Genomic DNA, 26166 nt, shown 5'->3' with positions numbered 1-26166 from the left:
TCCATTTAATAAGTGTGGTAAAGGGTTGGAGATATGATTGTGTAAGGGGGACCTCTCAGTTCACATCTCTCCTTTTCCTCTCATCACTTCTCCTCCACCCCAGAAACATCCATTTTCTGTTAACCAACCTAGACAATAAGACACCTTGTACTTCCTAAGACTGAGAAGGCAGAAATTGGGAGAGGAGGGAAAGGAAACATGGTTTTGCGCCCAGGGCTCCCAGACTTCTCACACAGTGACAGTCTTCTGCACACCCAAGCACCAGCAACGGAGGGGAAGAGTGTGTCTTTAATGGTCTATAAGAGAATCAGATGTTTCTTGCAAATAACGTGCCTAGAGGCAGGTTAGTTGTACAAGTGGTATCTTCTACACAACAAATCTTTAGGATCGTTTCAGTGAGTTGATCCAATGCCTTGGCTCCAGAGTCCCAAGTTCAGAGTGCCATAACTTGTCCTCCTGCTCCACAAAGCAAATAGGTAGAAATTTCCCACTCAAATTGAGGGCTGATCACTGGTGGTGCAGAGTGGTGGCACAGAGTGGTAAGTAGCAGGAATGCTGTCTGAAGCTGTCTGTCCATGAGGTTGGGAGTTTGATCCCAGCAGCTGGCTCAAGGTTGACTCAGCCTTCCATCTTTCCGAGGTCGGTAAAATGAGTACCCAGCTTGCTGGGGGTAAACGGTAATGACTGGGGAATGCACTGGCAAGGCCACCCTGTATTCAGTCTGCCATGAAAACGCTGGAGGGCGTCACCCCAAGGGTCAGACATGACTTAAAAGGTAAAGGTATCCCCTGTGCAAGCACCGAGTCATGTCTGACCCTTGGGGTGACGCCCTCCAGCGTTTTCATGGCAGACCCAACGTTTACACTGGTACAAAAGTCACTAGTGGATAGATATGGGAAAGTGGAACAAAAATATCCATAATCTTTTTCTTTTTAACCTTTCCATCTCTCTTAATAGATAGCTCCCTCACACATTGGCGTGTACTATTCCACAAATGACTTGCCTCTATCTGAACAATATTGTTGGCTTACCTAACTAAAAAGCACCCTACCCGTTAGGAGAGAATGTTATAGATAAAGGTTTTCATGGTCCTAACCACACCAGAAGTTCTTTCACTGCCTTTTGGTGGTGACCCACATTTATGTATCCTACTGGGGCTCTGTTGTGTAATATTAATACTTGGATGATGATAGGCCTTTTGAGTGATCAAAGGACTTCCTATCTTGGTGTCCATCATCTCTTTAAGGTTGGTCAGTATTATTATCCCCATATTACTGGTATGAATGAAAATGGTTTACCTAAGGTAATCTAGTGAGTTCATTGAAACGGTGAGATTTGAACAAGGATTTTCATAATTCTTAGCTTGATCTCTCAGACCTGAATTTGTTGCCAGTTCACATTGGCACTTATAGGGCACTCATAGGTGAAACGGTGCAGTCTCTGTTAAGAGGCTACAATCATATCTGATTTGGATTTTGCCACTTACCTTGCATGTGTGAGCACTGGTGCTGAGTGCAGAGCACTGCTAAGGGGGGGGGGGGAGGAGACAGAGGCATCCTTACTGGAGCAAGAGGCTTCAATGAAGGTGGTAATGTCACAACTACTGAATGACTAGTAGAGCATGGCACTGGCAAGTGTTTTATTATATATATATATATATATATATATATGTATGTATGTATGTATGTATGTATGTATGTATGTATGTATGTATGTATGTATGTATGTATATATATGTATATGTGTGTGTGTGTGTGTGTGTATATATATATGTATGTATGTGTATATATATGTATGTATGTGTATATATATGTATGTATGTGTATATATATATATATATATAGAGAGAGAGAGAGAGAGAGGCTATAGGGTACAGGGACTTGAGGGCTGACTTTTGGGTGATGGAGTTAATCCAGAATTGGCACCTCTCTAGGAATTGCCAAAAATCCTATGGTTTGACTATAGTGTTTCAGCCAATTCATGGAGAGGTTAACTTCTGGTTAACCTGGAAGTGATGTCATGCCATAGGATGATTACTATGTTTGACATTTTATTATTCTTTCACTGCTATCAATGGAAAATGGCAACTGGAGCAGGCGCTTCCCAGCAGGAGTGGGGGGCTGGCAACCCTACCAAGTAATCATGGGCAACTTACATTATCTCAGCTGGTTTTACCTTATAGGGTTGTCAGGATATAAAAAGGAGAACCATGTCAGCCATTCTAAAGTCTCAGAAAGAAGGGCAGGAGTCATTACATGTTGCTGCTTTGGGTTATACTAGCCACCTGCACAATGCTAGGAGATGTGGTCCTATTACCTTCATCACCTTGACTTCTCTGGTCAAAGTCACTGTATTACCCTCCCCCTTCAGCTGCATTCAGAGTTCCTTGCAACTCACTGTGTGAGCCACTACTGCTGCTCCCCGTTTTATAATACCATCCAACCTATTCTAGATAGATATTCAGGCTTGCCATCAAGGGAAAAGATAAAGGTGCTGCTAAACGATGGAGGAAGCCATACAACTATTTTCCATTGCCAAGTTTTGCACTGCCGCCATTAAGATATGCAGCACTTTTAAAGAGTAAATAAGTATTCCTATTTTGTACAGATTTTAGATTGTCCGGCAGTATTTTAAATCCAATGGAATTTTAAATCTTCTTTAAAAAAAAGTCTTAATTTTCTTTAATTGGTATGTTTTTAAAGTTAATTTTTAACTGCACAGGTATGCTATATTTTTTACAGCATCTAACCAAAATGTCTTGTATTTTTGAATTGTGGTCCTAATCGTTATGCTGGTCTCAATGACCGTAAATAAGTGTCTACTTGTCTATTGCTGTGCCACTAGTTTGAAGAAATTAGCTCTTCTGGAGAAAGGTAGCATGGGGATAACAGATGCCATTCAAAATCTGATGACTCTAAAAATCTTTAGGGAAAGGAACTGCATAAATAAAAATTGGAGAACATAAATCATGAGATGTGACTGTAGTTATTTAAAGAAGATTAACTTTAAAAAAACACACAGTAATACTGTAGATTTACTGAAGAATTTATTTCCTGGAGGCTTATTATATTTTAGTGAAGTTACCATTACTGGAATGTCCTCTGGTGCAACGTTTCCTTGATGTATTTAGATTACTGTCATATCGGGGGACCACTTTGAAATTTGTTTCTGTTGTGTTTATACATCTCTTACCATTTATGTTTAAAGCCTTGATCATTGCATAGTAAAAGTATGCCATTATGCTTTGTATGAATTTTTGACTTTAGACATTTCCCAGTTAAAATACTTCTATTCTGCTGGGCCAGAATGATTATTTTGAAAGGTTTTCCCAGCTCTTTTAAACGTACCGAACTTTGCTGTAAAGGAACGTGGGTTAGGGTGTGATGGTAAGACCCATTTCAACAATTGTTTGTATTAAATAGCGTCTGAAGTATTTATTTATACTATCTGTGGATGATTTATACATTTAAGCTGTGAGTAATTCTTTCATGCTGACACTTTGCTAGGGAGCGCTGCACTCCTGTGCGGATAAAGCAGATCGGGACTTCTAAATTGCAAACTGGGTGGTGGTTGAGCTGGAAATTTGAGTGAGGGGCTTAAGCACCAGGGCTTAGAAACAGTTAATCATTTTTACCACCCCTGCATTGGGCCAGTGAGAGCAAAGGTAGAGCAGACTACAACAGGCCACTTGTTACTGTTTACTTAAGTACAAACAGTAGAGGAAGTGTTTAGTCCTCGGGGAAGCTGTGTGATTGAGCAGAAATGCAGAAGTTATTTTGATAAGGCAGAGCAGTAATTTGCCCCAAACTGTGATCATCTCTGAGCTTTAGAGCAGGCCAAGGATGAAGGCCTTATGTGTTTGGTTCTTCCTGATGAATAAAGATAAATTCTCGTAAGAAAAATAAACACTGTATTTTGGTCAATTTGCAAGAACTGGCAAAAAGAATTGCATTGTATATTTAAGGGCTTGGCTTGAGGAGGGGTGGGAAAATAGCTTAGTCTATCCAGATTCTGGCATTATTTCTATGGATCTGGATGCAAAGTCGCAAATTAATGCATAAACTGACTTAACTGTACATGCTAGGGTTCAGGAATTCTCAAAATAAAGCAGCATGAGAAATGAAGTGTTTCTTGTCACAGTTCCTAAAGATTTGGTGGGAACTATAATTTTTTAAGACATATAAACTGCCCTTGCAAAAAGAAGTATTAGACTTTGCTTGTTCACGGCAGGATTATGTTTCTGACAGCTATTTTTCAAGCTTAGATGATGAGGTTATTAAAACACATTATTATTATTATTGTTATTGTTATTATTATTGTTATTATTATTATTATTATTATTATTATTATTATTATTATTATTATTATTATTATTATTAATAGTTATATCCCGCCACTCCCACAAAGGCTCATGGTGGCTAACAATAAACATAAAAACTCCAATAAAACTCCATAAAACAATTCAAAACAGTCAAAACCCACACAATCACCTTAAAAACCTTCCAAAACACGGCGGTAATCAACCCAGTTCTAACAATAATAAACCTTGGGGGTGGACAATTCATTATCCTTTAAACCGCCCCTAGGAACCCAGTAGGGCTTGATGACAGGGTGGGGGGTCCAGATCTTCTTCCGTGCTCCAGCCTTAACCATAAACCTGGTGGAAGAGCTCCGTCTTGCAGGCCCTGTGGAACGCAGAAAGCTCTCGCAGGGCCCGTAGCTCCTCCAGAAGCTCATTCTAAATGCTAAAGATGCTTTGAAAGATCAACTTTCAATGGAATGTTCTCTTTTTCTGATGTTTGGAGATGAATGAGATGACAAGTACGAGAGTGCAGTTCTCCTTCTGAGTACTTCAAACAGAACAGTATGATACTTTGTACTCTGCATTCAAAACCACATCTTATGGAGCCAAATTCTGCTGAGAGTTATAGTTGAAGAGGTGCTGTTGAAGCTGGGAGTGGATATTTGAATGCACGAGATGATAATGTGCTGATAATTACAATAAACACTCCTTTATTGCGAAAATGTGAATATTTCATTTTTCGAATACGATTACTGGTGAAAGAATAAAAGCCAGCTTCAAGTCCGGTAGCAACTTTAAAGACCCACAAGCTTTTCTGGATATAAATTGTCAGTAGTCAAAAGTTCTCCTTGTCAGATACAAAACTGTAAGTAATGTCAAACTGACCGTCAGAAGTTTGTACCCTGGAATGCTTGTTGGTCTGTAAGTTGCTACTAGACTTGAACCTTGTTATTCTTCTGCAGGCCAACATGACTGTCCATCCAAAACTAGTTAAAATTAAAATACTTCAGTTTCTTTTATATGTTTAAGAATTTCAAAATCTATTGCTCATGTATCATTATTATTTATTGCATTTATATATACAATATTAAAATATTAAAAACTCTAGTTAGCAGCTGTCCAGGCAATTGATTAATTCCAGCACGCCCCCAGATGTCCTCCTCTGGGCATTTCTGATGGGGAGTTTTGATTGAGACCCGATAGATGGTAATGGTTCACTTATAGGTGATAAGCATCCTTAGGAATGATGAACATCTTTGAAAAAAATATCATCATGGTCAAGTTCTTGAATGCAAGTTTTTAAAAATTGTTTTACAAGTCCTTGAATGCAAGTTTTTAAAAATTGTTTTACATATGCACACTTGTTACATTTTAAGTATACTCATCTTTGTGTTTCTAACCAAATAGTAACAAAGATTGTAGGTCAGAGTTTTGTATGTAACTTTATGCATGTTTGTTTGTTTGTTTGTTTGCAGGGTGAATCTCTTCAAGGAGGGGATGATTCTCCATTTTCAGATTCTGTTACCTTAGAGCAAACCACAAGCAATATTGGCATCTCAAGTGGACGTGTTAGCTTATGGATGCAGTGGATGCTGCCAAAGCTCACAATAAAGTTATTTGCACCAGACCCAGAAAATAAAGGCACAGGTACTGCATGGATAATTTTTTAAATCATTTGAAAAAATTTGCCAGGCTGCATACAACTAAAATTATAAAATAATCATACTAATCCAATGAAATACCAAGATCAATAATTCTAAAAAGCGTAAAATCCCAGTGACCTATCCTCCATCACCAACATGTCTACACCTAAGTGTTCTTGCCTCAAACAGCACCTCCCGGTCTGCAGACCATGGCTGCTTAACACCTAGAATCATAGAGTAGGAAGACACCTCCAGGGTCATCTAGTCCAATCCCCTGTAGAATACAGGAAATGGCCACAAGAGCCAAGCACCGACACAATCCCTTCTGTCCACCCACTTACAATCTGCCTAAGTTCAATGACGATTAATGACTAAATATGTATAGTGGGTTTGTATATGTTATTTTTAAAAATGGAGTGGATTTATGCACCAGAGACTAACCATGATGCTCTTGTTTTGATTTGTACACTGGCAAGTGTTTGTGCTGGTAGGCTTTGTTAATGACAAGGGGAGACTGAATCCAAGTCCCTGTGATCTGTACCAGAACATTTAATGAATGGGCATTTCCACAGGTTTCTACAGCTGTGCATGTACAGTAGCCCATTGATGGATGGGGTGAGGAATGTAAAGTTCCTCATGAGCTAGGAGTGTTTGCACCTGTGGACCAAGCTGAACTGGAGGGGAAATTATATGCTTAATGCAGTTGGGACATATAAATGCTTAATCCAGATTCCATTGTTTTGTATGATGCCTGTTAGCACTAGATATTTGTAAAGCTTTGTTTTTTGTGGATGATGAATGTGAAATTCAGATCAAATATTGCAGTTGAAATACCTAAGAACAAAAGCTGAGCATTATTTGTGGATCTGTTTTTTAAGAGCTGGATCTCATTATAAATAAATAAATAAATAGTAAAATTTAATTTTTATTGCAGAGATTTGTGTTGTGAGTGAATTAGAAGACCTCAGTGCCTCAGTAGATGTCCAAGATGTCTACACTAAAGTGAAGTGTAAAATAGAAAGCTTCAATATTGACCACTACAGAAACAGGTAATTACAGGACACTGGGTGTTCTATTAATTCATTTCCTTGGTAATATATTACTATTTTGGAGAGAATATGAATACATAGATTTAAAGCAATGGTGTCTTAATCAAGCTGCTAGCATGCTACCACATGAAGTAATTTCTTATTTCGACTGTGACTAGTGTGTTGTGCAGAGTATTAGTCAAGCCTGATTTGCCTTAATGTTATAATTTCGGTGGCATCACTCTTAACCTTCCCTGGCTGGTATCGTGTTCTATCCGACCAGAACCGTGTTGGATCACCAGCTGCATAATTAGCAGCCACAGATCCACATGCCCCCTTCTCAAACATTTGGAAAAGAAGCAACATAGCCTTTCCTCACACCAGATATGAAGAATCCTGCTTCCTCTTGTCAGTCAACTGGACCTCAAATATGCACTTGCCCAAGCATCTAAGGATTTACAGACCTCTTTCAACTCCCCCCTCCCCCGAGTTTCATTCCATAACTGGCAACTTCAGTTGAAAAGCAGCTGCCCAGAAATGCCACTTCTGTTCTGTACTAGAATAGACTCTTGAACCTACAACTGCAAAAGTAACCTACCCACTCCTCTACCTGATACTTTTTCTTCCTGACTCCTCAGGTCATCTGCTTATCAAGAACATTTTTTTTTCACAAGCAAAGTCCTAGGAAGTGACCTGCAAGGCACCAAGACCAACAGTGGTTAATAAAACAGTTTCAGACCCTGGTTTTGAGGTAGCTTCATTAACCGTAGCTAGTGGTCTTCCTTTGTTCAGATGATTAACTAATTACAATTTGTTTTGCATCTGATGCTAGGCCTGGTCTAAGGCTAGGCCTGGTGTTTGCCGATGCAGTCTCCCGAATGCACACAATCGATGGTAATTAATCAAATGTTGCATTCAGGTTAGAGCATGATGCTTTTACTGTGCTTGGGAACTGAGTTGCTCAAAGGCAATTAGAAGGTATTAGGTTCATAAATGCAGAAGGCTTTGCAAGGAGATCTGGAGACAGATCAGCCAAGTCAAAGCAAGCCAAGTGAAGGTGAAGCTAAACATTCTTAGAAGCTATATTGACCTGTTGCTCTAATAACAATGCTGGATACAGCATAACTTCCAGACCTTTTGCAGAATCAGACAGACTCAACTGCACATTGTCAAAAACGCATCCTCCAAGACTTCAGCTTCACTTACCAGCATCACACTTGTCTTATAAGGATTCAGTTTGTTCAGCCTATGCCATGACTGATATGTATTGTCCTACGATAGGCCCAGCTGCCTCCTGTGTCTTAAATATCCAAACTCAAAGCTGTGGATGATCTCCTATAAGTGCTTCATTCACATTAAACAGCATCGGATATAACACAGTGCCCTGAGGGAAATAAAATCCTTGGATGATTTCTAATTTCTCATATATAACATATTCTCTGGACATTGTCAGAAAAAATTGCTTAAACCTCTGTAATTTAACTGTAATTCCAAGCCTGGTAAGTTAACTCTGATTCCAGCCCTGGATCCAAATATTTGGATACAATCACATGGTTGACTATGTCAAAGAAGAAGAGTTGGTTCTTATATGCCGCTTTTCTCTACCCGAAGGAGTCTCAAAGCGGCTTACAATCGGCTTCCCTTTTCTCTCCCCGCAACAAACACCCTGTGAGGTGGTGTTACCCAAATTGCTGAACACGTGTCCTAAAACACGTATCTTTGAGCTTGTGGAGAATATTAGCTCAAATGCTGCGAGAGGGGGGTAACTTAGCGTTATCGGATCGTTACCTTTGTATACGAGGGTTTATTACGCCTGTAGGAACTCAAGGCAAACACAGATTTAAATGGTAAAATATTAATATATGCTTTTATTGAAAGGAAAAAAACAAAAAAACACAAATAGCTAACACACATACAAGCAGTCATATAGAGAAGGGGGAGGAAGAGTGGAAGGCTTGATAGTTACCTGTCCGAGGAGTGGTGGGTCAGAGGAAGGAGCACGAACCAGCGTGGGAGGTCCCGGGTTGGAAGACACTCAGAGTGGCTGTGTGAAGCCACAGTTTTTATAGGATTTTGGGAAGGGGGCTATGTGACAAGGCTCAGGTAAGCATGTGCTGGAAGTTTCCAGGGTCCCCAGAGATTAGGACAATACCTGGCCAAGTGGGGGTGATGGCCGTAAATGGATTTGGATAAAGGTATTAATGGCTCTGAGGAAGAGAGCCATCAGGTCTAGCTGGCAGGGTGTGGGGAGGAAATATCCCCTGGCAGAGGGGCCAAGTGTGAAAAATGTTGCAAGACAAAGGATTTTAAACAGGAGGAAGCCAGTCCACTCACTTAGAAATACAATGGGGGGGGGTCGAGAGTAGGGCATGGAGGCACCTGGATTTCCAAACCAGTAGCTGAGAACAAGCCTGGGCTTGTCCTGTTTCCTAAGATGGAGTCTGCTCTGACATTGCCCTGCCAGAGTGACTTGGTCTGTCCTGTGTCTAGCTTGCTCCCAAGTCTAGACTGTCGCGCTGCGCTATTGGTTAAGGAGTACAGTGTGCCAAGGCATAAGGCAGGGATCCTGCCATGCGTAACAGTGGGTGAGGCTGAGAGAGCGCTGATATCACTGCTCAGTCAGAATAGTTTTATCAGTGCCGTGGCGAGCCCAAGGTCACCCAGCGGGTTGCATGTGGGGGAGCAGGGAATCAAACCCGGCTCGCCAGATTAGAAGTCCGCACTCCTAACCACTACATCAAATTGCTGATTAATCAAGTCCACAATCCTTACCCATTTATAAGTGGAGATTGCCCACCCAGTGGAGATTGCCCACCCAGAGGCACTGCCTCTGTAACATAGACAGGCCTGAAATCATACTGAAAAGGATCACAAGCAGATGTGTCATCCAGAAAATGCTGAGTTGCTCTGCCACCATTTATGATTACCTTGCCCAAGAAGGATAAGTCTGAAACAGAGTGATAATTAGCCACCTCTTTTTTTTTTACCTACAGAAAGTTTAACACTCATGAGTAGCTACTTCCTTTGAAAGCCTAGGAGACACCTCTCATGCCCATGACATGTTAATAATAAACTCAAACAGCTCCCCCACCTCCTCTTTATAATATTTCAACAATCAAGAAGGTCAGAGATTTAGAAAACAAATGGGCACCTTCACAGCTCTCAGAACCCTGTCAACATTGAATGGAATAACCATGTTAAAGGTATCCATAGAAGAACCAGACAGCTATACTTACTTGATTTACTATATAACTGGTGTACAGCAGGGGTAGTCAACCTGTGGTCCTCCAGATGTCCATGGACTACAATTCCCATGAGCCCCTGCCAGAGTTTGCTGAACATGAACATCTGGAGGAACACAGGTTGACTACCCCTGCATTACATGACATAACTGCCGCTGAACCAGTGGCTAGGGGTGAGGGGAAGAGTCATTTCAGTAACCTCAATCAAGCCTGATAGGTCTGATGCCATCACAACACCTCAGCTGCTTCCTGTTACAGGTAAGAGGGGCATTGTCAACATCATTTTGTTTCCCTTAGCAGTTTTATCCTCGATGATCTTATTTCCAAACATGTTCTTTCTCCTTCAGTGGGGCTGAAGTCATCCAGGCTGGTTAGGTCACGCCCCTGCTCGCTCAGGTAGGGCAACGGAAATGCAATTTTTTGCAATAGGCCCTCTGGTGACCAGGAGCCTGACTCTCCAGTCTGGATTGCCATACTGCTTGAGTAGGAGACCCGAGCCCTGCTCTAGATCGCGGAACAATCTCGGAACAAGAGAAATACAGATTTACAGCAACAACAAAAAAAACCCTTTGAGAAGGAATTCTGGGCGACTGCTACCTGCGCACCACTCTCCTCCAAGAAGCAGCCACAGGGCTACATCTACACCAGGGGTAGTCAACCTGTGGTCCTCCAGATGGTCATGGACTACAATTCCCATGAGCCCCTGCCAGCATTTGCTGATGGGCTCATGGGAATTGTAATCCATGAACATCTGGAGCAGTGGTCCCCAACCTGCGGGCCGCGGCCCGGTGCCAGGCTGCGAAGGCCATGGCGCAGGGCAGCGGCTCCCTCTCCCCGCCCCCCCCGCAGTAAAAAACTTCCCAGGCCGCAAGCTTGCGGCCCGGAAAGCTTCTTACTGCGGGAGGGCGGGGAGAGGGAATCAGGGCCGGGCCGCGCCCGTGCGGGCTACCCCTGATCTACACGATCCAACAGAGCTGCAGCTGGTCACCTAGTTGTTTTTTTCTTTTCTTCCCTCCCCCTCAAATGCACCTGTACTGTGCTTTAGATCCTCACTTTATTAATATATTTTAAGCAAAGCCACACAATCCTAAACAGCGTCGTACCCATCTAAGTACATTGAAATCAATGGGCTTAGATTGTATGACTCTACAACCATATTTTGCAAACTTAAATGGACTCCGGGGAATGGTAGAGGACAGGAAGGCCTGGAGGATCATTGTCCATGGGGTCGCGATGGGTCGGACACGACTTCGCACATAACAACAACAACCATATTTAAATGTGGGATTTGAGCAATACAACAGTTCTTTCCTTCATGACTGTCTTCCTGCTTCTTTTCTCCTTGTCACCCCTGGTGAATTCATCGGCCAGCTGGCTCCATCCGTATTTGAGTTAGTCATTTTGTAACTTTAATATTCACATAGTTGAATTGTGTGGACTGATAAATTGCAGAGAATAGATAAGGTGAACATTGTGTTTTCCAGACTAGGAGAAGGCTGGCAATCTGGAGTATTTGAAGGCATATTTCTACAATGCAAAGAAAAACTTGTGGTGAGATTTCTGTCGTAGAGTAAGACATTTAACCAAATAACTACCCTAAAACCTAAACATTACTTTCTTCGTTACCATGCAGAAGGGAGAACGACTGCAAGAATTATAGTTCAAACTACCATGGTCCCTTTTAATGTCAATTTGGTTTTGTGGGAAAGGTTTTTTTAAATCATGCTTTTGATGCCCATTCCTTGGTTCTTGCAGTCTGCTTCCTTCTGTTCTAATACAGCTTCTTGTTTATAATGAAAAGGCAAATCAAGTTATAGCTAGTCGCTGTCTATGGAAATCCTGTATTATTTCAGTCCTTGGTCAATTTTTAGCTCCTGCTATGTTGCTGCTTCCGATTAAACACTTGCGAATATTTTTGAGTTCATGATTTTTCTTTTTTCAATATTACTGATTTGTAATACTTAAGAATTATCGAAAATCTACATTACGCTCTGAAGGATCTTGGCATAATCCAGCTTATTACAAAATACTTGATTTTTTTTTCTTCCTTATGGCTTTGTGTTTGTTTGTTTGTTTTTGCTTTTTTGCCTATATCTCCTCAAGCTTTGGGGAAGACTCTTGGTCTCTTGGGAAATGTGGAGGTGTCTTCCTTTCCTGTACGGACAAGCTGAATAGACGTACACTGTTGGTCCGACCCGTCAGCAAGCAGGATCCTTTCAGTAACTTCTCAGGCTTCTTTCCTTCTGTAAGAAATCAACATTACATGTTTACTGCAGAACTTCCATTAACATACAATATTTATGAGAGTTGTGATGCTATGAAATGCTACTCCAAAAACGCTTTTTCCTCCTCTCCTCCTTCCTATTTGTTAAGAGTACTGATAATCATTATTAGGGTTGGGCGCTTTGGCGTCCGAAGCAGCCGTTCGTGCCCGAAGCGCTGCGTCAGGGGTAGTCAAACTGCGGCCCTCCAGATGTCCATGGACTACAATTCCCAGAAGCCCCTGCCAGCGAATGTGTTGTAGGGGGAGGGATGGTGCAGGCAATACAGACACTCTATTCAGGAGGTTCGTTGGAGTAGTAGTGGAAGAACACTGGGAACATGTGTTGAGAATCTCCATTTTCCCTGCAGAATAACAGTGTAATCATATACAAGGGGGAAAAAATAGAGGAATGTCCATGTTAACTATGCATTTTGTTTTTCATTTCATTCATTCCAAAATGTGGGAAAGGGGGGTCAGAGGATTTCCCCCCCTCATCGTTCTCCCAAATTTCCCTTTTTGGGGGGTTGGGGGGAAAAGGAGGATGTCCTCAGAAAAACGTTTTTCTCACAATATTTTCCTGGCCATCACATCTCTAGTCCAGCTTAGTTTGATTGGTATGTCTTTTATTGTTTTTACTCAGACAAGAAAGGGTGAAAGAAACTAAAATTTCATATTGTGCTGAGATTTTTCCACAAGTAACAAATAGTCACTACTGCCAGATAAAGAACCAATTCTGTTAGCTTATTTTATTTTAATGTTACTGGAAGTTCTGTTCTTGATTGTTTTTTTTTTGTGTTATATCAGGAATATGTATATATATATATATACGTAATTGCTGCTACTTATCCCAGTTTTTTTTTCATTCTAACACAAACGAAGCTAATTTACTAATCTGTTGCTAAGTGCTAAGTCCAATATTCCAACTTAATTATTTAAGATCAGTTGTTCCTTTTTCCACAAAATGAATTTAAAATGCAGCTAAGTAGCTACTTCTAGGACTGTTTCTGAATATCCCAATTTGAAAATATTGAAAAAGCAAATACGTAGTTAGTTAAATTGAAATGATGCATATGTTTTTATGTGTAAAAGTTAAAAGTGCCTCAGTGCAGTTGCCTCTTGGACACGTGGGAGCTGTGTGGCTTCCGAAAGAGACATTTAAAGTGGTCTTCCCCATTAATTTCACAGCTAGGGGAAAAACTTACTTAACTCTGCTATGTGAGTTGAGTTGCAGCTGTCATAGAAGTGGATGGGAAAATTTTGCGAGGACAGAAGACCCACATATTTAGAAAATACAATTCAGTGTTGAACATAAGCACAAAACAGTACTCCTGGATCAGGCCAGTGGTCCATCTAGTCCTGTTTCACACCGCAGGCATCCAGCTGTCCAGGAGGGCCAATAAAGATGGCATAATGACCAAGCTGTGCTTATGACGGTGCCTACTAGCACTGATATACCGCCTCTGAATATTTATTTATTTAATTATTTATCTGATTATTTATTTATTTATTTATTTATTTATTTATTTATTTATTTATTTATTTATTTATTTATTTATTCATTCAATTTGTATCCCGCCACTCCCCAATGGGCTTGTGGCGGGTAACATAGTCTTAAAACCCCATTAAAACATGGAAGTTCATTATATTCACCATGACTGGTAGCCATTAACAAACCCATCCTCCATGAGTTTGCCTGACCCCATGTATGCCCCTTGCCATCACCACATCCACAGTCAGTTAATTCCACAATTCAGTCATTTATTGAGTAAAGAAGCATTGAATTTTGCCTGCCCTGCCGCTATTGCACATCAATTTCTTTGGCTGCACTCAAGTTCTGATATTACAGGAAGAGGGAGAAAAAGCTGTCTGCCCACTTTCTACACCCCATGCCTGATTTTATAAATGTCTGTCATGTTTCTCTTTAGTTGTCTCTTTTCTAAACTGAAAAGTGACAGACTTCTTAGCCTTTCCCATAAGAAAGGTGCTCCAGCACCTTAGTCATCCACGTTTTCCTTCTTGGTTGTCTTTGTTGACTTCTACAGGATTTGGGTTGTCTTTGGACTCAGTGTAGATCCAGTAGAAACCAACTGAATCTCGCTGCTCAGTTAACGTTACCACACTTTACATTTGTCTGCCCAAATAAATGTAATTTTTAAATTCGGCTTTTAAAAGTTCTAGTGCAAGTTGCCGGTCAGGTATTAAGCTCCAAGTCTAATACTTGCCTGTCATCTTCCAAAAAATGTCTCCGATGTCCTTTTAAAATCTTTATTATTATGGATTTACCTACTGCGTATTGAAACAATTTCTCATGTATGCACAGACTGTTTTAGTTATATGTCGCACATCTGAGGCAAATCAGTACTAGGAGAAATCAGATTTTATTCAGTCTTCTAAGGAAGCCTAACCAGTTTGCACATATTCATAAGCATAACTTCTTTGGAAAACTAAAGAGCATAAAAGAAAAATTTTAAGGAGAAATAATTAGAGGTTAATTGACAAAGGTTCTTATGAAATGCTGTGCGAGTATCTTTTTTGTTTCTGATTTATGTCTGTTTCTTGGCACAGACAACTGCAAAACTTTTGGATGGTTCTCACCAACAGCACGGATTCCTCTCCCTGACTTACACAAAGGCAGTCACCAAAAATGTCCGTCACAAATTGATTTCGAGAAATGAACGGAGAATCTTGCATAAATTATCTGAGAGTTTTACTGACGGTTCTCCTCATTTCCTTCACGAGATCCTTCTTTCAGCTCAGGCGTTTGATGTTGTCCTCTGCTTCCCTTTTCTCAATGCAATTGCAAGTATATTTCAAACAAAACTGCCACGGAGCCCAAAAGAGAAAAGAAAATCACCGGGCCAGCCCATGAGGACTCATATGCTCACCTCTCGCAACTTGCCACTTATTTATATCAACACCGGGGTAATCAGAATATTCTTTCCCAAAATGGAGGAAGTGCAGCATAATGCAGAAGGTATGATGGGCTTTCGTGCAAGATTTTCCTCTCCTTTTATCTTCAGAAAGGAAGTTACTTTCTTGGCACACAGTGGGTTGGATCCAAGCCTCCTTTTCTGCTAGAGGGAAGGGCAACCACCAACTGAGGAGGGGGAAGCAGTTTTTAATACTTCTCTCCCCCCCCCCCCGCACTTATGGACTCCTCTTATAAAAACCAACACTGTTCCCGTGTGTTGTCTGATGCCTTGGGGCAGCGGTTCTTGAGGCGGCAGTGGGAGGAAGGAAGCAGCAGAGTTCTGTTGTTGAGAACAGTACTTGTATCCAGTGTTTTCATACATTATTAGCATGCAGATTGTTGGCAAGGCCCTTTGGATTTTTTTTTTGCCAGTGTTGACCTGTATATCGCAGGACGCTCGCCTTTTAGATTTTTGTGAAATTCTGAAATTCGAGAACTTTCCCTGAGCCTACCATTCAGCAAAGGCTGCTTCTCAAAGTCTCTGATGCACACAGCCATGCCGGTACCTTTATCGCGCAGCTGAATAATACTTCATTTAATCATAGGTGAAAGCATGCTTGATACACAGTGATCTATTTAGTTAGCAGACTTCTTTTAAAGGCCTAGAGATGAATGAGAGGGCGCATCACATTTCTAGCTTGGTGGGTTTGCTTATCATGAGCCCTTAAAAAAAATTTTTTTTAAGCACATTTAACATCCTTCTCATTGTAATGCACATAAACAAAGAGCCCAGGACTTCAATAAGCACCAGCTAAAAGTTAGCTCAAAGATTTAAAAAGTTGTAAAGTTCATAGTATAAATAGAAATGTCTTGTGGTTAAAAGAAAAACGTTGAGGTTGGCTCAGACATTTGCAACTGATCATCTTTATGGACTGATTAAGGTACAAAAGCTTTGTTCGCTTTATTTTCCACACAGTTCAGGACCTCCTTCAAGCAAACCGTTCTTGTTTTTCTAAATAGTTTACCGCGCAAAATCTTTCGTGTGGTTCTTTCTGTAATTATTTTCTGTGTGCTTCATGAGTATTGGACGGAATTATCTGACACCAGCCCTGGTTTGCTTGTTAAAGCTGCGTGTCCAGACAGCTGATCGTAGTCTCAGTATGGTTTTCTCTGGATGCATCTCTATGGTGTGCAGAAGCCAGTTTGCATATATATTTATTTACATGAGCCTTCTGAGCTGCATGTGAAGTTTGCTTGTTCTTTCCACATCAAGCAGTGGTGTTGTTTAGTAAAGTACTTAGCACTCACCACACTCTCAGCATCTGTAGCTGAAAGCTATGTTTTCAAAACAAGATGTCTGGGATATCTCACTGGGTGGCCACAGTTGGGAAAAGGGGGGCTTGAAATCTTACGTACATCCTCAAAGTATACGCTCATGAGGAGCACTAGGCTGGCCTACGTGTATATATCATATGTCACTGTCAGCTTATAAGATGTCATACAATCCTTCATAGGCTGAAAGAAATGTTATACAACAGAGAAGGCAGAATCCTGTGCTGAATGCCTTCTACATTCTCTCTTTGTTCATGGTCTACCTAGTAATTTTTAATGGCATGGATAAGTTAGTTTTTATTGTGGTGAGGTTGAACCAGCTGTACCCACAGATGACACCAGCTCCTCCAACGTAGCTGACAGGAACTCCCACGTTTTCAGTCTTTAAAAGCAATTAGAATAAACCTATTATAGTGGTCTCATATGCCAGCGCTCAGCATTTTGTCCCTCTATCCCTATATTCTGTCACTAATGTGGAGTTAATAAATTTTAATATATATATTTTTTAAATTGTTAAAAACGTATATGGTCATGTTGACTGCCCCCCCCCCCAATAGCCAATGTTGAGATTGGAAAGGATGGGAAGGGGAGGGAACATGGGTGAGCATCTACACAGCTATGCTTCCCTACTGTATTCTGCACAGTCATGCCACTTTCGGGGTTTCTTGAAGCCTGATGAATATTTCAGGGGGGTTCTCAAGGGTAAAAAATTTGAGAAAGGCTGCACTAGCCAGTGCTTAACATTAGTACTTGCCCCGCAGATAAATGCATTCAGATATTGAAATACCCACATCTTTATGAAAAGATCCCTTCTACCTTTTAAAAGTCACTATTTTCTAAAGAGACAATATTTTTATCCCAGCGTTAGAGACAACAACCCCCATCCTGCCTCATTCTTCCTACAGATTACTTCTCTTTCCTAGAGAATGCACACGGGTGCGTGTGAGATAAAATTGGAGGGGGGGAGCAGTTTTAAATATGGACTGGAACCAGTAAGTGGTATTACTTTCAGTATCTGTTGTAGAAGCAAAGTGACAATACGTCATCATGTGTATACTTTAATTATCATGCTAATCACTCTTTTGTATCTTAATCGCAGCGAATAAAGAAGATACATTGGTCCTTAGGATTGGTTCTGTATCTATGGCTCCCCAGGCTGACAATCCTCTTAGCAGGGTGGTGCTGAGAAAAGATATTTATCAGTAAGTATTTTTTTAAAAAATCTTTCACAATAGTACATTTTTTGAGCGGAAGGTCTCATAGAATCATTTATGCTGTCTATGTGACTGAGGATTAGGATCATGCCAGTTTGTGAGTTTGGTTTAAATGTCTACACCCACACGTAGGTCTTGACTGTGATGGACATCAACACTCAGGATCTGCCAATGGCATGGGGAAGACTGTGCCTGGGGTATGAAGGGTTCATCTTTGTTTGTGCTGACCAGGCTACAGTTGAGGGCACATCCTCCTGGCCTGTGTCCAGCACAGTGCATGACATGGTTACCGTGAGAGTCTAACCTTCAAACATTAGAAAATAGGGTCTTGTAGCTAACAATGTATCATTAGCAATGTATCAGCATGCTGTTGCACAAAAAGCAGTCTTGTATAACTATGCACAATGGTAATTTTTATGTTTCAATAAAAAACGGGCTCTCGAGGGAGTTGGGAGTCAGGAGTCTGCTGGGCCAGCTCCATATACGTGTGTATCATTCCAATAGGGTTCTATTCCCATTGGCTCCTCTAAAAACACTAATTTGAAACACAAAAGGTAGGCTTACCATGTAAATACTGTCTCAGTACCACTGCCATCCGGCAAGAAAGAAAAAGGCTGGATGTCTTCTTAAGGTTGGCGTAATGTTGATCCGTAAAACCTAAGCGATGTTAAAATTATTTTCATTTAGTCTTTTTCTATTAAGAAAATATATTGGCAAATGGGCCTTTTTGATGCATGTTTTCACATTTATTCAGGTACTTTAAAAGACTGGTGAGCAGTAATTTAAATAAGAACATTATTTGAAAAGCTTGTTTTTTCTTTTGCTAAAACTTCATTGAAGTTGTGGGTGTTTTTTTTTTTTTTTACAAATCCCATATCTCTCGGTAGCTGTGTAGTGTGAAAGTGATTTTCATAATGCTAAATGGTTAGCAGACATGCAAAATGCTGGACTGTTGATGTCATGTGGATCAAAGCTGTGAAAGAAAGCAAACTTCTAAGGCAGAGTTTCACAGTAAACACATTTTTGTGTGTGAATGTCGTGCTCTGGATTGTGTCACTGGGTCCGCGCAAACCGCAGTAATCATATGTAGGCAGCAAAACTGGAGAGCATATGTAATCAACATGATGATAATAATATGTGATCCTTACTAGAGTTGGCACTGCTGAGAAACATGAAAGTATTGTTGCAAATAATACCAAGTGAGAAAAGTCACAGAAATACAGAGGAACAAGTGTCTTATACTTCCTGTTGGCCTGTTTCTCAGATGTGGCAATATTTTTGTTTGAAAAATACTTCAGAGTACACTTCAATAGAAGTAAGTTGCAAACATCAAAATCCTTTCCCAGCAGTAAAACATTTTACAGCTCAAAAACTGACACATTTTCCCTTCAGTCAAGCATAGGAATTCTTAGAGAGTGGCATAGGCTCCTTGAAGATTTCCAGCTTCTGCCTCAGGACAAGTCTTGTCATAATGCATTTAATGATGGGTTTCCCTGTCAGTCATGTATCTACACAGGCAGGCATGAATTGTAACATGTGAAAAGACTCATGAAATTGTGCATGCTTATTTGAGCATACAATCTAGTCAACAAGACAATGGACCAGTCTCCCAAAGGAAACTTAGGATTTATGTGCAAAGAAAAGATTAAGAGGGAACTAAAGACATGTGTGGAAGTAAATGGTAGAGTCCTACAGCAGCATTTATGGTTCATATGTTTTAAAGGTCTAGGAGAGCCCCTCCTCCCCTCCCAACAAGAAAGAGCTTTACTTTCACAATTTGCATAAACTTTGGAATGCCAGTTTCTTGTATTACATTGACTGAGAAAGCATTGAAATTAGATGAGAACCTTGTGTTCCTGTATGAGTAAAACACTAGAAAGAGTTGAAGAATTTGCAGATTGGCTGTAGGGAAGCCTATTACATATTTTGAAGATGATAAACTTGATGTTCTTTTCTTAAGCTGTTAGAACTTCATTTTTCAGATATTAGATCAGCAGGATCTTCTATGTATCCCTTAGCACTGTACTCTTGGCTTGATGATCATTCTTCCATATTCCTTGGGCCACACTGTGAACACTAAAGCATTCTGCCAGGGCATTCCACTTATGGCGACTCTGTGAATTAATAACCTCCTAAAATGTCAGGTTAGAGCCCTGATTATTCAGTGCAGTTAAGAGAGTGTGTCTGCTTGTTCAGTTATCTTCTGTGACCTTTTCTCAACAGTGTTTTCAATACCACAGTAAAGTCAGTGTAGGAAAAACAGAGTTTATGTAAATGTTTGATGCATTGTACAAATGTATTTAGTATTACAAATACATCCTGAACAGTCTGTTCACATTATGTATTACATGTTACAATCTATAAACCGCTCCGGGAGCGGTATAAATAAAGCAGTAAGGGGGGTTGGGGTGGGCCCAGTCCGGGATGGGGAAGGCGGCCATTGACCCTTGGCCCCTGGCCCCGGACAGACAAGCGGAGGGGCCAATTGGGAGGCGCAAAGCGCGAAGGTGTGCTCCTTTCCATGCCCCAAAGCCGGGATCCAGGGTCGGGAGGGGGCCGAGAGAGAGGGCTTCGGGGCAGGGAAAGGAGCTCCTTGCCCTGCCCCGAAGCTGGCATACAAGCAAGGAGAGACATTACTGTCAATTTTCAGCTTGGAGAAAGGGATGATGCAGGTGATCATCTGGCACAATTCTGTTATGAAAATTGGTTTCACATCCGGAGGGACGGACCAGTAGAATGAAATTAATTCAAAAGAAATTCCGTTTCAACATCCGGAAGAAGTTCCTGACTGTTAGAGCAGTATCAGTGGAACAGGCTTCCTCGGGAGGCAATGGGTTCTCCATCTTTGGACATTTTAAAACAGAGTCTGGATAGCCATCTGACGGAGAGGCTGATTCTGTGAAGGCTTAAGGGGATGGCAGGTTACAGTGGATGAGCAATGGGGTTGTGGGTGTCCTGCATGATGTGGGGGGGGGGGTTGGACTAGATGAGATCCCTTTCAACTCTATTATTCTATGATTCTATGATTCTATGAATGCTTGGTTCAAACTGCATAAATGTTGCCTATATACTTGGACATCACCAAATGGATTACACCGGACCCAAATTGACTATATCTTATGCAATTGAAGATGGTCCAGTTCAATCCTTGCTGTCAAAACATATCCAAGTGCTGATGGCAGTTCAGATCTTGAGCTGTCATTGTCTAAAATCAAAACAAAATTCTGCAACATCAAGAAAACATCAGGGTTAAGGAAGTTCTATGTAAATCACATTCCACTCACATATCCAGTGGAGGTGAAAAATCAATTTCAACTGTTGGACACAGCAGACAAGATGCCTGATGAACTGTGGCAGGAAATTCAATCAACTGTTGTTGAAACAGCAATTAAACACATACCACACAAAAAGCTAGAAAAAAAGATCTAAATGGCTCTCAGATGAAACTATAAGAATAGCTGGATATAGAAAAGCAGCAAAACCTGCAGGCAAAAGGGGGGGAAGCAAGAAAATTAAATGTGGTTTTTCAAAGAACAGCAAGAATAGACAGTGAAACTTACTAGAATCAGAAATGCAAGCAGTTAGAAGAAGATTACAAAAAGGGACACACAAGAAATGCTTTCACATAAGTAAAGAGGTTTTGAATGCCATTTGCTACTCACAAAAGCGTTATTGAAAGATAAACAAGGGAAGGAGCTGACTGACAAGAGAGCATCAAGAACAAAAGGTGGGAATACACAGAAGAACTGTACTCATGCGGAAAGGAAGTTTGTTCTCTTTTAAATTAAAAAAAATTAAAAGAACCAGCGATTCTTGAGGATGAAGTTGAATGGGCCTCAGGCATTGACATCATACCTGTGGAACTGCTGAGATGTGTACCGATCAAAACAATTACAGCTTTGTACCAGGACATCCAGAAAACTAATACCTGGCCAGAGGAGTGCATACGATCTGTGGTAATCCTACTATTGAAAACGGGTGACTCAAAAACTTGTTCCAATTACTGTACAATAGCCCTCATTTCTCATGCTAGTAAGATCCTGCTAAAAATCATATGATGCATAGTAACAACCATGAAATGGAATTACCAGATGTTCAAGCTGGTTTTCAGGGTGTGGCACTCGTGACCACATAACAAACCTGCACTGGATTTTGGAAAAGTCATGGGAATATCAGAAAGATGTCTGTATCTGCTTTATTGACTTACAAGAAAGCTTTTGATTGTGTGGATCACAACAAATTGTGGAAAGCCTGCAAAATTTGGGGGATGCCAGTGCATTTGATCAAACTGATGCAGTCGCTGTACGCAAATTAAGAAATTATTGTACATACACCATTTGGTGATACTGACTGGTGCAAAATAGAGAAAGGAGTGCACCAAGGTTGTATTTTCCCCCTTCCTGTTTAACTTGTATACTGAGATCATTATGAGAGAGAGTGAACTCAAAGAATCAAACATTGGAATCAAGATTGGAGGAAGGAATATAAATAATCTTTGGTATGCTTATGACACTACCCTCCTGTTAGAAATTAAGGAAGGCCTAGAACAGCTGATTACACAGGTCAATGAAATAAGCAAGACATTTGGCCTTTTCTTAAATACTAAAAAGACAAAAATAACCACCACCACAAAACACAAAAATGTCACAATAACAATTGATGTGAAGTGACCAAATGCATTTCAGAATTCACTTTTCTTAGATCACAAATTCATGAGAGTGGTGATCGCAGTATGGAAATAAAACGTTGAATCGCTGTGGGTTGCTCAGCATTGATGAGCTTGAACCAAACTTGGAAAGCAAGGGCATTAGCCTGATTACCAAATGTAGATGTGTTTCCTGTCATATTTCCTATAGCCTTACTTATGGTTGGGAAAGTTGGATGATGAAAAAATTGGACAAGAGGAGAATCGATTAGTTTGAACTCTGGTGTTGGAGAAGGCTTCAACAGGTTCCATGGACAGAAAAAGTCACAAACAAGGAAACACTACAGCACATAAAGCCTGATATATCATTAGTAGGCAAAGTCATAAAACTCCAGCTCACTTACTTTGGCCATATCATGCTATCCAACTCATTGAGAAAGCAATTATACGATGACTGGTCGGTGGAAAAAGGAAACCAGGCTGATAAAGAACATGGTGGTTAGACATGATCTAAATGGACACTGGCCAGAACATTACACAGCTAAGAGAAGCGGTGCAAGATTGAAAATTGTGACGACACTTGAGCCATAGGATCACCAAGTCTGAGTCGACTGAAGGGCGAACTTCATCGTCATCATCATCTATAAAAATTAACTCCACCCATCAGGAAAGCCTTCCAGGGCCAACAAGAAACCCAAGGATTTCACAAAACCCTGTTTGAGAAAGCCTATTCTAGCCCTACGTTCTTGAATACATTCTGACGGAGCTAAACAGTTCCGCAAGGCCTGCAAAAGGGAGCTCTTCCACCAGGCATTTGGTTGAGACCAGGTATAACCAACAGCATCTGAAGGGCCCCTGCTCCCTCCCTCCCAGAACTCCATCAGTGCTCTCTACTCCTGGACCTGTTTGCACTGTTGTACTGTTACAAATATCAGTTAATAATATTAATGTTACAGTTATTTATTTGCTGTGAATTGTTTCTTGTATTGTTTATACGTTTTTATGTAAACTGCCCTGAGCCTCCGGGACGGGCGGTATATATATAATATATATAAAATAAAGGTTTAATAAGCTTTCTAGTCTGTAATGCAGGTAGATATAAGACAGTATAATTTTACCTCGTTCATAAGAATTATTGATAAATACCAGTGCAAAAAAAGAAGAGATGGTTCTTATATGCTGCTTTCTTTACCCGAAGGAGTCTCAAAGCGGCTTACAATTGCCTTCCCTTTCCTCTCCCCACAACAGACACCCTGTCAGGGAGGTGAGGCTGAGAGAGCCCTGATATTACTGCTCGGTCAGAACAGCTTTATCAGTGCTATGGAGAGCCCAAAAGAGCATTGCACAATATTGAGATGTTCATGTTAACGTGGCAGTTAATGTTTTCTGTTGCTATGTTTAGATATTCAAAGTTTATTTATTAATTAATAAATTTATATACCGCTTTCCCCTGTGGACAGGCTCAACATGTTAATCAGTTTAAAATAAAACAAAACAATAAGTACATCGAAGACCCACTAAGTTGGGAGAATGAGTGTGCCTGTTGGAGAGGAACTGTACTGCTATGCTCCACCCTGACCTATGTATATTCTTTGGAATGTCTGTATAGAGCCTGCATGTATGCACATAGGATTGTACACAATTGGGGACAATTGTAAGAAGCAGAATTCCCAACTGCATGGAGAATTGTACATGCAGTTGGGAACATTGTCTTTTTCTGTTTCTAGACTCTATATCCTGACCTGGATAGTCCAGGCTAGCCTGACCTCCTTAAATCTTGGAAGCTGGTTAATAATTGATGACTATTTGGATGGGAGACCTCCGTGGTAATTCAAGGTCGCAACATAGAGACAGGCCATGGAAACCATCTCCGAATGTCTCTTGTATCGAAAACCTATGGGGTTGCGATAAATCAACTGTGACTTGAATTTTGTAGTTTTGATGTTTGCTTGCTGAAACTGTTTTTATGTAAAGGTGAAAAAGCCAGTTTTGTAGGATGCAAAGCCTGTTTTCATTGTTACATTGTTATTTTTCATTCATATAGCCAGACATTTATTTTTTGACCATCAAGTCACAGCTGACATATAGTGACCCTTTAAGGTTTTGGGGGGCAAGAGATATACAGAGGTAGTTTGCCATTGCCTGCCTCTGCTTTGCAACTCTGGATTTCCTAATGGTGTCCTTTCTAGGTACTAACCAGGACTGACCCTGCTTGACTTCCAAGATCCGATAAGATCAGATTAGTCTGGGCTATCCAGGTTAACGCAATAGTCCAAATAGTCAGAATGGAGTAATAAAATATTGCTGAAAGTGTCCTTAGACCAGACTTCTATCAGAAATTCAGTAATCACAGTCCCATGAGAATCCATCACATGACCCACAAATTCTTCAGCTGCTTTGGTTTCTTCCTAGGGTACTAGTCAGCAAGATACAAGAATGGCAGTAATCCAAGCAGGGCTCAGTTGACCTTTTTGCCCCCCCATGATGACTGGTCTTGTTTCAGTGCCTGCTTCATCCAAGATTAAGTCTGAACTGGTTGGTCTTTGGAGCGTTACAGTAGAAGTCCTTAGTACTTGGGGTAGGAAAATGGCAAGACGGCTGCATTTACTAGCCGCAGTATTTGCATTTCAATAAATTCCAGTTTGCTGCCCAAATAGGTTTCATTGTCCTCTGAACACTTCAAAAACGAGGTAGGGTTTTGTGTGTATGTATTGTTTTTTTAACAGTCATTTCAAGGATACTTTGTTGCCATACATGTTTAAAATTGACATCTGTAAGTCTTGGTTGTGGTCAACAGTTTTAATGTACAATAATTCAAAGAGCTTCTCAAAGTTTACTGTTCCCTCCCTTTTTATTAACGGTTTGCAAGTAAATATAATATAAATCGTATTTGGTTTCAAAAAATGTTTTGTTTGGAAGGTATTTCCCAGTATTATTTAAAACAGATTATTTTCTTTCTTTTAATTATGATGGAATTTTAAGTTGAACGTAATGTGAAGACTATGCTTCTGTTACTAAGAGAACCGTATCCTAGTTGTAATGAGACATTTGTTAACTTCTGTATACAGCCTGTGGTTCATTCCTTAAATATTTGTGGGTTCTCTGATGTCCTTCACAGGGTTTTATCTATGACAAATTTTTACCACAGCTCTTGAAAAGCTTTGTGAGAATGGGCGTGGGGGATTTTTTGTTAGGTTCTCCCCCCCCCCCAAAATTGTTCCCTAAAATCTTTGTACATTTTGAAACATCCTGCTGTCTCTTTTTCTTCCCTTTGGCTCTGTTGCGACTTAGTTACTATGGGTGTTGTAAGGTTGTTTTGTGTTTTGTTTTAACCTCAGAGCTTTCTTGTATCAAGAAAAGCAGCTGCGAATGGTTTGAGATGGTTTGAGATTGCGCGGAAGACCGCTGTGAGGGCTAGGGAGAGATAGAAGACCTACGCAGCCTTTCCTTCCTGTCCCATTTCTCTGTTCAAAATAATATTTTCCTGTTTTGCTCCATAGGGGGTAAAGATTTAGATGTCTGCATTGTATCAGCTGGAGGAGTCCTTTGGAGTGTACAAGGGTCTTGTAGGGAAAGGGTTAAGCA

General features: G+C 40.6%; 1 protein-coding gene across 7 annotated transcripts in view; it reads left to right on the top strand.

The window, feature by feature from the left end:
* VPS13B (vacuolar protein sorting 13 homolog B) overlaps positions 1–26166 on the top strand; it is a 383695-nt gene that overhangs the window by 180329 nt on the left and 177200 nt on the right. For 5 of the 7 annotated variants that reach the window (XR_013234028.1, XM_077351820.1, XM_077351819.1 and 2 more), the window contains exons 26-30: positions 5779–5950; positions 6881–6995; positions 12320–12461; positions 15045–15453; positions 17822–17924. Coding sequence is in view for 5 of the 7 variants with exons in the window: in XM_077351820.1 (XP_077207935.1) it covers positions 5779–5950; positions 6881–6995; positions 12320–12461; positions 15045–15453; positions 17822–17924 (941 nt within the window). In the remaining 2 variants the exon portion in view is untranslated. Of the gene's footprint in view, positions 1–5778; positions 5951–6880; positions 6996–11700; positions 11768–12319; positions 12462–15044; positions 15454–17821; positions 17925–26166 lie in introns of those variants that run through there. The other 2 variants (XR_013234030.1, XM_077351821.1) reach the window with 2 other exon arrangements.

This window comes from Paroedura picta, chromosome 9, assembly GCF_049243985.1.
Source record: "Paroedura picta isolate Pp20150507F chromosome 9, Ppicta_v3.0, whole genome shotgun sequence".
Lineage (NCBI taxonomy): Eukaryota > Metazoa > Chordata > Lepidosauria > Squamata > Gekkonidae > Paroedura > Paroedura picta.
This window is presented reverse-complemented; position numbering and strand designations above follow the sequence as displayed.